At 51.5% G+C, this 14,344-nt stretch overlaps 1 protein-coding gene across 2 annotated transcripts in view; it reads left to right on the top strand.

The window, feature by feature from the left end:
• The window catches only part of Znf385c (zinc finger protein 385C), a 49,079-nt gene that overhangs the window by 18,722 nt on the left and 16,013 nt on the right, over window positions 1-14,344 (top strand). For both annotated transcript variants that reach the window (XM_057775554.1, XM_057775552.1), the window contains exon 2: window positions 7,274-7,525. In XM_057775554.1, the coding sequence (XP_057631537.1) occupies window positions 7,276-7,525 (250 nt within the window). In that variant the 5' untranslated portion in view covers window positions 7,274-7,275. The remainder of the gene's footprint in view (window positions 1-7,273; window positions 7,526-14,344) is intronic.

Below are 14,344 nucleotides of genomic sequence, written 5' to 3'. Positions count from 1 at the left end.
ACAGTTCCTCAGCTCTCTGAAGGGGCTCTGGATCACCTCGGACAGGAACAATTAATTGGAGGCTTTTCCTCTTCTAGAAACTTCCTTGTGTAACTGAGTCCACAGTAGGGTGGCCTCCTGCCACGTTGCTCATAGCCACAAGAGTGAAGGAGACGGTCTGTTTGGGTCCTCACCCTGACTCTGTGTGACAGTTCTGGACATGGGGGCGGGGACCTAGCCCAGTTCACTTGCCTCTTCCACTCTGAGCCTGCAAAACCTCCCAAGTGTCCTGAGGCATGGTGGAGTGGTGGCAGGCGGATTTTGACTGAGTCTTGAGGTGATGGGCACTCACCCACCCAGAAGCTCCTTTCATGCCACTAAGGTGGGGTCACATGGCCTGGCCTGGCCGCCCCTCCACACAGCTGCTCTCGCTGATTTACCACTGTAGCTCTGCCTGTAAAGGTCCCAAGAGATCATGTTCAGCCTAGTCCTCTCTCCTTAAAGACCAGGAAACCAAAGTCCAGATGGGCAGGGACCAGCTGAGGTTGACCCGCTAGCCAGGCCCCCTTCTCAGAGCCAGGGCCTGGGGCCTGGCTGGAAAAGCTGCAGGGTGGCTGTTGGCAGCCATGGGGGAAATGCCAAGTATAATTGGGCTCATGAAGTGTTTGCTGAGGGAGTCTCCATGCCCGACTAAAGATGGGAACAAGCCTAGAAGTTTCTCCTCCAGAAACCCCTTTGGGAGAGGCCATCTTTCCTGGCCTTCTGGGAGACAACTCTCTCCTCTGTATGCTGTGGCTTTTGACCCCATTCCCTCTCATCCTCTGCAAGCAGCAGATCTCGCTAAGAGCAGCAGCTGAGGGGTCCACGGAGAGAAAAAGGGTTCTGAAGGGCATGCATTGTCCATCCCAAGCCAGAGGGTGGAGAGGGGACCCTGGGAGCTGTGTCTGCGTGCTCCCCCCCCACCCATGTGAACAGATACAGGCTAGACTGAAGCCTCTACCTGCTCTTTCAGAGGCTGAACCCCTATCATGAATGCACCCCTTCTATCTGCTTCAGCCTGAGGCCCTCTCTCAGGAGAGGTGGGAACAGGGAGCTGTACCCACATTCCTAGGTACACAGGACAGATGGGTCCATGTGTGCCCCTTCTCCCTTTCATCTTGTCCTTCCATCTGGCCTCCTTGACTCTGGTCCTATCTCTTCTCAATGAGAGTGTGGCACCTCCCTGCCTGGCCCCAGTGTCCAGACCACCTCTCAGCTAGGAGCTTTCTGCCCCCATCTTGTCTTCTCTGTCTCTCTCCACAGAGGAGGTAACAGTTCTTTAGCCCCATCCAGTGCCTCCCCTCCCTTGGCCCTTAAGGAGGGGAAGGGAAGATTTCCTAAAAGGAATCTTTAGCTCAGGTTCCCACCACACATTTACCCAGATGCACAGCACCCTTGAGTCTCAGGGCACACTCTCCAGCTGTCCCTCCTCTGCTTTATCCTTTGTCTCAGCCACAGTCCAGGCTAGATAGGACTGGGGTAAGGTCGGGGAGTCTACTGACCTTGGATCCCCAGCAGATAACCTCTGGGGGCCAACAGCAGCAGGGAAAAGGTGGGTGGGGAGGGGGAGATGACCACCCTTTCCTGGAAGCCTCTGAGCCCAGTCCCCACTCCCCAGCTCAGGTGACCTCAGCACTTACCCAAGAGCATTCTCAGCATAATATAGCTGGTATCTTGTCATGATTCCCTTTGAGTCTGTGAACAACCTCCCCGCATTGAACCCCGCTAGGCTGTTCTATGAAGAAAGGAGGGACAGGGCAGTGGTTAAGGGCTCTGGGTCAGACAAGTGCAGTTCAGGTCGAGTTGGGAATCCTGGCGTTCTCTAAACTGTGGGAGCGCGCGGCAGGTTCCTAATAGTGCCCACCTCATGACGTTATTGCAGAGTTGTAAAAAGATCTTATGTGCAAAGACACACACAGTAAGCTCTCACTAAATGGACTTTGCCATTAGAAAGACAGGATCTGGGGCTGGAGAGATGGCTCAGCAGTTAGAAGCACTTGCTGCTCTTTCAAGGACCCAAGTTCAGTTCCCAGCACCTACGTGGGAGCTCATTCCAGTTCTAAGAGATCTAATGCCCTCTCCTGGCATTTGTAGGCCACACACGTGGTATAGACTTACACAAACTCTCACACGCATAAATTTAAAAAAAAGTTGTAATTTAAAAAATGCCAGATGGTGGTGGTACATGCCTTTAATCCCAGCACTCGGGAGGCAGAGGCAGGTGGCTCTCTGTGAGTTCGAGGCCAGCCTGGTCTATTAGGACAGGCTCCAAAACCACAGAGAAACCCTGTCTCGAAAAAAAATAAAAATCAAAAACCAACAACAAAGAAAGAAAACAAAAACAATAAAACAAAATACCAGAGTCAGGCAGTGGTGGCTCACAGGTTTAATCCCAGCACTTGGGAGGCAGAAGCAGGCAGACTGCTGTGAGTTTGAGGATAGCCTGGTCTACAAAGTTAGTTCCAGGACAAGTCATAACTGTTTCACAGAGAAACCCTGTCTCAAAAAACCATAAGAAAGAAAGGAGAGAGAGAGAGAGAGAGAGAGAGAGAGAGAGAGAGAGAGAGAGAGAAATCTGAGTTGGAAGCCAGCCTGGTCTACGAAGTAAGTTCCAGGACAGTCAGGGCTACACAGAGAAACCCTGACTCAAAAACAAAACAAAAAACAAACAACAATGACAACAACAAAAAAATAAAGACAGAAAGAAAAAGGAGAGGAGGAAAAGAAAATGATGACAGGAACTCACGTAGCCCAGGCTAGCCTTGAACTCTCTGTGTATTCAAATCTGACTCTGAACTTCTTGCCCTTCTGCCTCTCCCCAGTGCTGGGATTGACTACAGGCATGTCCTGCCACACTGGGTTTGATGCTGCTAGGGCCTAAGTCCAGAAGTCCATGCCTTCTAGGTAGGCAACACCACCAACTGAGTGGTAGCCCCAGGCACAGAGAGGCTTCTGGGCTTTTTTTTATTATTATTATTCCCAGTTTTCACCTGGTTTTCCATGGTCTTTGAGGCAAGCCCCAGGCCTTGCTCTTGGACTCGGTTTTCTCCTCTTGGTGCATCCCTAAGACTCAAGTGGAGGTCACGGGAGAGTGAGTCATGGTCATGGTGGTGGCGGTGGGTGTGTGTGTGTGTGCCCGCCCGTGATGTTCACACAGATTTGGATAAGCCGTGTGCATCCCCACACTTTGCCATGCCTCCATATGACTGAGAGCCCCGGCTTAGCCGGAACAGTGTAGCTTAGGAGGGGACAGCTGGGAAGGCTGGGTCAAGCAGGACAGGCTACAGCAGGCCCAGCATCCTGGCAGGGGACACACGTTAGCCAGGAATCCCGGTGGTTCTGTGAGCCCAGAGGCTGTATATCACAGAGATTTAACCAGCAACGTGGCACATAGTTGTCTCCTTGCTTGAGCCATGTCCCTGTCCGGTCTGTCATAAATTGCACCGAGATTTCAAAATATCCCTGTCCCCTTGAGCTCTTCCTGGACAGCTAAGAAAGTCCCATTCCTTTGAAGTCTCCACCTGGCCCTTGACACCTGGGGCCACTTCTAACTCTGGCATCTGGTTCCTCTTCCTGTCTCCTGCTAGAGAGTGGAGGAAGAGTTGGAGGAGGCAGAAGAACTATTGGGCTTGCCATCTAGGGGTGAAAGAGGGCTAAATACTGGTTGGAGGACTCCACACAGCCCTAGGGACCTTCCCACAAAGGGATGTAAGTGAGCTCCAGTGTCTTCTGTGGGGAGGGCAGTGTCTGGGTCCTTCGCATAGCTGCAAGGGGGCAACTGTGATGCCTTCTACATCTAGAAGAATGGTGTCATCCTGTTCTGAGTAGCCACCTCTCATCTCCCTGATAGATGACCACTTAAAAGTGACCGCTGGTACTACAGCCCACGGGCATCACACTGCACCCGGGATGGGAGCTTCAAATTCTCATGCTTCTGTGGCCATGTCAGGGTCAAACCCATAGTGTGTTAGTTTAATAGAATAGGGTTTAGTATTTAATAGAGTTTAATATTAATAGATCAATACAAAATGGACAACAGAAATTGATGGTCTCACAGATCAGATCTAGGTTCTCAAGACTGGGTTCCTGTGAGGACTGTGAAGAAGGGGAATCTGTCCCATGTCATTCCCCTAAATTGCAGTGGCTATCTGGTAATCTCTGGGGTCCCTCAGCATGTTAGGTGCATTGCCTGACTCTGTATCCAACCTCACATGAACCTGTGTGCACGTCTGTGATGCCACACCCTTTATATACTGGATTTACCTGTTGTGTGATTATTCCTAGGGAGACATAAACATAAATGTTGGCTCACCTCGGATAGGGCACCCATCAAAGACAGACTAATGACATTATTCTACCAAAGTATAGCTGAGTGACCCCGTGAGGTTATTGGAATTACTTATAGAAGTATGAGCAGCTGCATCACCTGGAGGTCAGTCCCAGCTTGATCCACTCAGGAAAACTGCGCCCCACTGGCTGATGGGAGAGTACCCTCTCCACAGGATTGCCACTGCTTTTACAACTTTGGGGAAGCCTGGTGAATCATGGGAGTTTTACAAGTTTTCTGAGTCTTGTAAGTTTTGTCAACTTTTTAAAAATGTTTTTATTTTTATTATGTAGACAATGTGCTGTCTGCATGTTTGCCTGCAGACCAGAAGAGGGCATCAAATCTCATTATGGGTGGTTACAAGCCATCACGTAGTTGCTGGGAATTGAACTCAGGACCTCTGGAAGAGCAGTCAATGCTCTTAACCTCTGAGCTATCTCTCCAGCCCAAGTTTTGTCAGTTTTCTGAGTCCCATTAGCCAGCTTCTTTCTTCCCTCTAGGAGGGAATGTTTCAGTTTAAAGGAAATGACCACACACCACCACCCTACACACTGGTCCAACCTCTTCCAGTAACCTTAGATTCAAACACAATTACTTCTTAACATATCGAATGTGGGGACAGAGACACAATTTAACCTGTAACACACAGGAAGTCTTAGATATTCCCCAATAGTTGAGCACAATGACACGGACGCTATGATGGAGCTACACTGTGACATGCACACAGCGTGACCGAGACAGAATCACCTTTGCCAACCATAGCGAACAGAGACATCTGCGGTGCCTAACACATCGCAGCTGACACGCGGGCCAGAGCTGAGACAGGAGGTGTGACCCAACAGGGTCACCTGCTCTAAGCCGAGTCAGTCCTCCACTCACCCACAGTCTCCTCATGAGTAACGCCAGACACGTATCACATGGCCCACTGTCACGGAAACATCAAACAGCTTACAGAGAACATTAAGGAAATGTGTGCAGGTTCATGGCCAGGGACTCTGGCAATCCATTTCCTCTTCAGATGTGGACCCCACCACTAGATGTGTGTGCTTCTGAGAACCTTGTAGTGTTTCCTGACTGAGCTGATGTGCAGAGTGAGACTAAGGACGCAGGAAATGACCTTGAGGGAGAAGGATTAGCTTTCTCCCAGCTGCTGTCACAAAGCGAGGCAAGAAAGGGGCTTAAACAACGGAACTGTGCTGTGTCTTAGTTCTGGAGCTAAAGGCCTGGGAGAGCATGGTGTCACGGGGTTGGCAGTGGCAGTGGTGCCTTCTCTTCTTACTTATTCTTTTCTTTAATTAATTAATTCATAGGCAGGGTCCGGTATACCCTAGGTTTGTCCTCAAACTCCCTGTGTAGCTAAGAATAACCTTGAGCTTCTCGTCCCTCCAAGTGCTGGGTTCACAGGCATGTGCTATCGATGCTTGATCTATGTAGTATTGGGATTGAACCTAGGACTTCCCTTATGCAGGGCAAACAACTCTATCCTGAGCTACAGACCAACCTTTTACTCTTTTTTTTTTTTAAAGACATTTTATTATGTAGCCCAGGATGACTTCCAACTCCTGATCTCCTGCCTAAGCCTCCACTAAAGCTGGGATAACAGGTGTGTGGTACACCCAGGCTCAGGATCAATTTCTTCTGAAATAGCCTTGTTCAAATTTCTTTGTCTTATAAAGACAGTATTTGAGTTGGGTGGTCATGGTGCACGTCTTTAATCCCAGTACTTGAGAGGCAGAGGCAGGTGGATATCTATGAGTTCAAGACCAGCCTGGTCTGAAGAGTTCCAAGAAGAACCCTGCCTGGAATTAAAAAAGTCTTTTGTCCAAATGCACTCACATTCTGCTATACTTAAGGTTAGCGCTTCAACATGAATGGAGAAAGTTTGCCCAGTTCATCTGTGACTAGAGAGATGGACTCAGCCATACTTTCCCCAAACTTTGGGGCTGCTCAAGTCTGAGGAAAACAGGCACTGACTTCAGGAAGTCTCCCAGTGAAGATGAGGCAGGAAACACACATATATGCACACACACATATGCACATGTATAAATGTACACACATATACATAAGAATGTGCACCTACACACATGCACGGGTCGCACACATGTAAATTCACACACATACATGTGAACACACGTGTGTAAATTCACACACATATGCACACATGTGTAAATGCATGCACACACATGCACACACCGGGGAGGAAGTGAATATTATAAGTTGTGTCTGAGAACTGGAATTTGGCAGCCAGCTCCTGAATAGAAACAGAAGCAGACAAGCGAGAGAAAGTACCGAGAAATGAGTCAGGAAGGAGAGGTTATCTGAAAAATGGGGACAATTGCCTGAAAGAGGACGTGCGAGTCCAGTTTGGGGCGGTATGCGGATGCAGCATCCAGCAGACCCAGGTCAGTAGGGACATCTTAAGCCATGTGGGACAGGGGTTGGGATGTCTCTGCAGGCTGTCACTACCGGTGAATGTCACCTGCTAGGTAAAGGGCACAAGATGGTTGGGCCTCTGCCACAGGGCTGTTGTGTCTCCAGTAAGATCCCCATGCCCGTCTGTCACAGGATTCCTGCCTCGAGGCCGAGAACAGGACAATGGCTTCCCAAAACATGACTCGCTCCTCTGCTGCTGTTTCCCAGTGCCACCTTGTCCCCTAGACCCCTCTTCCTCTCGGAGAGTCGCTCTCAGATCCTGTGTGCCATCCCAGTGTACAATCATTTCCGACTGTCTTACCAGTGCTGCTGTATTTTAATGCTACTCTGCCTAAAACAGACCACCCTCTTGACATTTTGAATGTTTCCTCTTGACATTTTGGCTGAGGGGTGTGTTTGGAAGTCAGGTGGGGTCACCTGGCACACCCACCAGCGTCTCCAGATGTCACTCCGCTCAGTCACCACACGTCTGTCTTCCTCTCTCTATCTGCTCAGGTATGAAGCGGCCACTGAGCCCACCCCCCTCAGGTGAAAAGGAGCTCCCCACAACTGCAGCATCTGAGTGCCCCCCTCACTCTCCAGAATTGTCGAAGCCTAAGCGGGAAAGGAAACGACCTTCCTACACTCTCTGCGACGTCTGCAACATCCAGCTGAACTCTGCGGCCCAGGCCCAGGTGCATTGTGGGGGACGTGCCCACCAGCGGAGGCTTCGGCAGCTCAGCCTGGGCAAGACCTCCGCAGGGCCAGGTCAGTGAGGAGTGGCGCTGAGCTTAGCACCCCTTCTATAAACTGGATCTGGGTCCCTTTAAGGAACCCTGAGCCTGTGGCTTCCCTGATACCATCAGGGGCTGTAGCTTGGTGGCATGCCTCCTACCCTGCATGTGATCTGGGTTCAGCACTGCAAAACCAAAGAAAGTTTTGTTTTGCTTCTGCACAGCTTTCTATGGGATCTCTTGGGATGTGGGAGTCTTGAAGTCTCCTCCCCCCGCTCCCCAGACAGGGTTTTTCTGTGTAACAGTGTAAGAGCCCTAGAAGTCCTGGAACTAGCTCTGTTGACCAGGCTGGCCTTGAACTCACAGAAATCCACCCGCCTCTGCCTGGGAGTGCTAGGATTAAAGGCGTGCACCACCACCACCCAGGTGAGGTACCTTCTTGAGGTCTCTTCAACTCTAGGAGCTCTCCCTGTGTGTGGCGTTTGTGATTAGGATATTCAGAACATTTCTCCAGCCTGGTGCTTCCTGGCGGGGACAGTCTTCCGGACAATGGCCTGACCTTCGAGGTGTTCCAAACTCCTGCTTTTCGGGCAGGGGTCAGCGCGGTGCACAGCACTCCAATCTAGGAACAACAGGAGCTGTTCTTTCCGTGGCAACCAGACTCCCAGCCAGGATTTCTGCCTCTCCCTAGCTGGGGTGACTTTGTAGGGGTTTAGCTGCCAGTGCTGGAGGGGCAACTGGCTGCAGTGCAGTGTTCTGGGGGAAATGGATGAATGCTTCTGTGAGGGTGATGCCTGCTGACAGGCACATGGGGTCACGAGCTGCAGGCTGCCAGGGAGGACAGATCCACACGCAGGTCTAGGAGGGAGAGACAGGGAGCATTGGTACCCAGATTCTGGAGGTGGTTTCAAGAAACCCATTTTGCAGCCCAGCTGGGTGGTTTTGCCAGAGACTGCCCTGAACCTTGAGAGCTCCTAATCGTTGGGTGACATTTATACAGCGCCTCCTTAGCATGATGGGAGTTGAGACATGCTCCCAGGGGCACAGAGACCTCGGAACGTGACAGGTGAGGGGCATTTCAGGCAGAGGTCACATCCATAGCAAGTGACAGGAAGATTGGCAGTGGGGATCAGAGCTTCCAAGGAGGTATTTAGAGTTGGACTCCCAAGACTGTGACTGAGCGATCTGATGGATCAATATTTCTGTAGGACAGGGTTTGTTTCAAAGGTCATTCATTTACGCTGGGTGGATGGTACGGTACATGCTTGTAATCGGGATGCTGAGGCAGGATGGCTATACATTCAAGGCCAGCCTGGATTACATAGCAAGGTTGTCTTTTTTTAACAAGTCACACATTTATTCATTAAATATATCTATTTATCTATTGAGGTTCAAGCTGCTGTTCATGAGGTTCAAGCTGCTGTTCAGGGGGCTCACTTTTTTGTTGTTGTCCAAGACAGGGTTTCTCTGTGTAGCCCTGGCTGTCCTGGAACTCACATTGTAGACCAGGCTGGGCTTGAACTCGGAGATCCACCTGCCACCTGCCTCTGTGCTGGGAATAAAGGTGCATGCTGGAGGAAGAGGAGGGTGCTCACATTTTTAAGACTTTCAAATCTGGAAAAAAAAAAAAGCTGTCTAAATCACTCTACACAAAAATGAACTTATTCTCAGGTGGTACTAGACCTTGTAGAGGTGACAGAGGGGAGTGTCAAAAGAATCCAGGAGAAAGCTGAGCCTGTTGATACAGGCTAGTAAGCCCAGATATTTGGAAGGTAGAGGCAAGAGGATCTCAAGTTCAAGGGTAGCCTAGGCAACTTAGTGAAATCTTGTCTCCATATTAAAAGTAGCAAAGGTTAGGGATATAGTTCATAGGTAGAGCACTTGCCTAGCCTGCTCAAGGTTCTGAGTTCAAATCCCCAGTACCACAGAAAAATGAAAAGGGGTTGGGGGAAGAAGAGTTAACAACGAATGAGCTGATGTGGGATGTCAGGAAAGCTCAAGAGCCACGACGCTGGATCCTGAAAGGGAAAGGGTCTCACAGGCAGAGCCACAGTGGGAGCTAGTACAGGGACCAAAAACTCCTGGCCTTGCTGGCCAGTGGCCAGCAGAACTTTGTGCCTGGTATGGGTCGAGGTTGGTTGAGGTAAGCTGGCAATTCCTGCAGGGGCCTTCCCACAAGATTAGCCTTTGACCTTTGCTTTAGAGGTGATGGACTTCACAGTGACATTGTGGGCTGCAGTATTTACTGTTTCAGGTGTCCCCGGCAGAGGACAGAGTGAAACTTAGAGATGCACAGTACAGAAAGAAATTGGGTAGGAAAACAGTTTCTACAGAAACTTGATAGCTGGGCCATCAAGGTTTGGTGACGGGTGGGCTTTAGGGACGAAGGGGGAGGGAAGAGACTGGATGACTTCAGTTAGGCAGGCTCCTGGAGAGGAGAAGAGGAGGGCAGTTCAGTTCTAGAAAGAACTACCTTGCGGGGAAGAGGGGCAATGTTGGTGGGGTTGGTTTGGGAGTCATCAAGAAATGTGATACCCCACTCCAGACTAGATTTTAGCCCAGTTAAGTCACCATGTATCCAGGGTGTGTCAAGAAATCAGAGACCCTAGGCTAGCCCAGTGCAAGGTGCTGAGATACCCTCAGATGGATGCTTGGTGCCTGCCCCTGAGCACTTGCAGCTGGGCAGGGGAGGCAGATATGGAACCAGACCTTCCCATTAGCCATGCTGAGAGGTATGGCCAGCGTCGTGGGAGCAGAAGGGAATGACAGCTGGGTATAGGGCCAGGACTCCAGGCCTCAGGTCTTTAGGAATCCTGTTTTTCAGAGACTCTGGTGGGAGAAGCTGCCACCTCCAGTGACCTGGTTCATTCTGGGTCTTTCCTGGGCCATGGCCTCAGGTACATCTTCCAGGATAGGGAGATGCTAGCTAGCAGGCCCCCAAGTCAGTAGGGAGGAGAAAAGACACAGGGCTTTGAATCCTGCTGAAAACTGGTTCCCAGCCTGCTGTGGGATCAGGCTGGGGCTACTGAAGCTCCCTAGGGAAATGGAGAGATTCCCACCTGATTCAAGGACCCTTGGTGGGGGCGGGGGTGGGAGAGTGGGGGGAGTGCGGTCTGCGAGGATCTCTCAACAAGTTGCTTAGTTCCTATGCACTCACGGTCTGGGATGCCACACCACATAAGGAGACCAGAGGTCCTTGTCTCTCGTAGCCAGAGCTGTCACTTTGATTAGGGTCCTCTGGGGCTAGAGGCTTCCCTAGTGACAGGCAGTCACAGGCAGTGAAGCCAGGACCCTCTCCTGCTCTCCTTCCTAAGGGGGGGCGGGGATGTAGGAGGAGCTAATAAGGTAGGCTTGCCCCTTTCCTCCTTGAGCTTCCTCTCTGGCTTAAGCTTCCTTAGCCATGACCAGCTATAGGAGTTCTCATGGTCACGCTCGGGTTCCATGTCTCCATCTCCACCTCTTGGCACTCCCCCAAGGCTCCACATCTGCCTCATCTGTCTGCCACCCAGGAAGCCGAATGTGTCTTGGGCTATCCTTTACTGGCTTACCCTGACTTCAGGGGATGTGGGCACCAGGAACCTCCATCAAAGAGACTGAAGCCAGTGGCACTACTCTGCACACGCACACAGACCCCACCCTAAACTACTCTTCAACACCTGCAGACACAAAGGTGCAGGCGCAGCTTTCTGGCTCCAGCCCAGATGTTGAGGTAGCACAGTGAGTTGTTACAGGGACATCTGGGTGAGAAGCTGTGACCTTCCAGTGCCCCAGAGAGCATTAGGGAGAGCCGAACTGTTCACAAAACAGGTCAACATCCGGCAGGCATCCCCTGATCCCGACCCTACAGATGACGATGTTTAGTTCTCATTCTGCACACAGGACTATGGGGGCTCAGAATAATAGCCAAAGCCAGCTAGCTGGGTCTTGATCCCAAGTGTCTGGCTCTCAATCCTACCTCACACTCCTGCCCTGGTGGAAGAGAGTGGCCAATGCACATGAAGGGAAGTTGGTTGGTCATGGTGGCATATGCCTGTTTCCAAACATTTGGGAGGCAAGGACAAGAGGGTTCCTGGGAGTTCAAGGTCTGGTAGATGTGGAGCATTTCAGGTTAGCTAAGGCTATACTAGTAAGCCTTGGAGAGAGAGAGAGAGAGAGAGAGAGAGAGAGAGAGAGAGAGAGAGAGCTACGATGTGGCGTCTGAGTATGGGAAAGCAGGTTGGCCTGAGAAAATAGATCCAGCAAGATGATTATACAGTTATACAGGTGCTCATGACCACATCTCTGTTTTGTGTTTCCTCAGCTTAAAGTGGGGAACCAGGCCCCCCAGTGTGGTGGTCATACATGCCTTTAACCCCAGCACTCAGGAGGCAGAGACAGGTGGAGCTATCTGTGAGTTCAAGGCCTGCCTGGTCTATGCAGTGAGTTCTAAGACAGCCAGGGCTACATAGTGAGACATTGTCTCAAAATAAATACATAAAGGAAAGGAAGGAAGGGAGGGAGGGAGGGAGGGAGGGAGGGAGGGAGGGAGGGAGGGAGGGAGGAAGGAAGGAAAGAAAGAAAGAAAGAAAGAAAGAAAGAAAGAAAGAAAGAAAGAAAGAAAGAAAGAAAAAGGGGCACCACTAGCCATCTTCTTGCTCTCTAGATGGTTAAGGAAAGGTAGCTTCTTCCTAAAGTCAGCCGCTTCCTCTCTGACTCTGGGTAGAGTTAATGGCACTATCCAATCTAGAACGAGCCCAGGCCCTTTTCCTCATCATCCATTGTGCCACGGTAACAGAAACCTGAAGGGACAGGAAGGGATTCAGAAATGCCTTGAGCTCTGGTTTACTGAGGTGTCTAGAGGAACCCTGGAGGGAGAATGTGAGATGGACACTGGAGGGACAGGCAGACAGAGATGGGTCAGATTAAGACAGAGATGATTGCAGTTATGGCATTGAGAGTGGAGACTTCCGCACTTCCCAACCTCTTTCTCCTCTCCAACTTTGATCTTTGAAGCCTCTGGCTGTACCCTGAGCCCTGGAAATCAAACACTTGGGTCATGCCTGAGTCACTGGCTTGATGAGCCTTCCTCACCCACTGCTCCCCACAGATGGATTAATTTCAGTCCCCCCAGGAGGCTCTGGAAACCCTCCCCCTGCTCCTCCCATCTCTCTGGGTTGCTGATTCCTCTTCACTGAGGTACCTTCCCTCCCCAAATCCCCCCACCCCCGCCCGTTTCCAGCCCCATCATCCTGAGGCCTTCAGGTGCAAGTTTCAAAGGAATAGCATTCCCCTCCAGACCACCAAGCCCAGCTACTGCCTCCTACCCTACTGCACCTCCTTTGGTGGCTGGTGACAGAAACACTCTCCATTCTCCCGAGACAGCCAAAACATCCTCTTTCCCCAGGTGAGACCTGCCCCCCTTCCAGACCACCCAGAGAGCCGAGGCTGTCTGGGTAGAGAATTAGGGGGCTTAGTTTAGATCTCTGCCTGGAAGAAGGCAGAACTTCCGTGTGGTGTCTCTGGGTGGGTTCATTAACCCTGGGCTTGAGTTTCTTTCCTTTACCCATACAGACAACTCCTCCCCCCTCATAGCCCCTTCCCTGGGCTTGCTTTGTGGGGCAGATATTGGCTTGACATTGTCTGATGGAGAGAGGATGCTGAATTGTTGCCCGCCATTCCACCCCCTGCACTGGGCACAGACAGGGTTTGGAATTCGAGACTGGATCCAAGCTGTGGCTTGATTGTCTCCTCTTTTCCAATGCCCCCCCACCCCTGCCCGTCCTGCCAGGCACAGCCACCAGGAGCTCAGGTGAGTAGAGTGTCAGTTATCAGCACCTGGAGGGGGAAGAGGAAGGTGCAAGCGGCAGCAGAGAGAAGGGATGGGATTCCCCCAGCCCCACCCCACACCCCCAGCTGCCAGGTGTCAGAATTTTTAGCTGCTCACACAGACTTCCTGACATCCCACTTCCTTCCTGACATTGCAGAGGTAACAGAGCTAAGGGGCTAACCTGGGCTCCCCTACTCCCCACCTCAGTGGCAACCCCTCTGTGACACTTCTCTGAGCCTGTTTCCCCTTCAGGAAAAGCAGGTAAATGTGAGGTGACGGCCAGGAGAGGAAACGGGGTGAGCAGAACGGCATAGGCAAGGCCAGCAGCAGGGGAGCCTTTCATCAGTGCAGGGGTGAGGTATGGGGGGTAGTACCTCTGTCCCTGGAGGTTTCTGTGGACAAAGCCAGCCTTTTGTCTCAGCACAAGAAGCGCTAGGCTGGGACCCTGGGGCACAGGAGGGGGTGAGTAGACCGCTCTCCTCTGTCTCCTCTGTCCCAGGTTTCCACATTCCCTCACTCCTGCAGCCTGGCAAAGATCACACCCTGCTCAGTCCCCACGGTCGGTAGGGTCTCAGAAATCAGGGAGTGCTTACCCCTTTTCTGGCAAAGGGGAGCAGGGCTTTCCAGTCTAACTGGGAGTCCCTCCCTCAAGCCCTCCCCTCCTGTCCCTCACATCCCCCTTCCCTCTGTCACTCTGGCTGGATTTCATTTGCTCCTGCCCTGCGTGCTGCTCAGTGGCGTCTCCAAAGGCTGAGAATGCTCTTGGGTAAGTGCTGAGGTCACCTGAGCTGGGGAGTGGGGACTGGGCTCTGAGGTTTCCAGGAAAGGGTGGCCATCTCCCCCTCCCCACCCACCTTTTCCCTGCTGCTGTTGGCCCCCAGAGGTTATCTGCTGGGGATCCAAGGTCAGTAGACTCCCCGACCTTACCCCAGTCCTATCTAGCCTGGACTGTGGCTGAGACAAAGGATAAAGCAGAGGAGGGACAGCTGGAGAGTGTGCCCTGAGACTCAAGGGTGCTGTGCATCTGGGTAAATGTGTGGTGGGAAC

The sequence above is a fragment of the Chionomys nivalis genome, chromosome 7 (assembly GCF_950005125.1).
Source record: "Chionomys nivalis chromosome 7, mChiNiv1.1, whole genome shotgun sequence".
Classification (NCBI taxonomy): domain Eukaryota; kingdom Metazoa; phylum Chordata; class Mammalia; order Rodentia; family Cricetidae; genus Chionomys; species Chionomys nivalis.
Note: the sequence above shows the minus strand (reverse complement) of the source record. Positions and strands in the feature narration are given on the sequence as shown.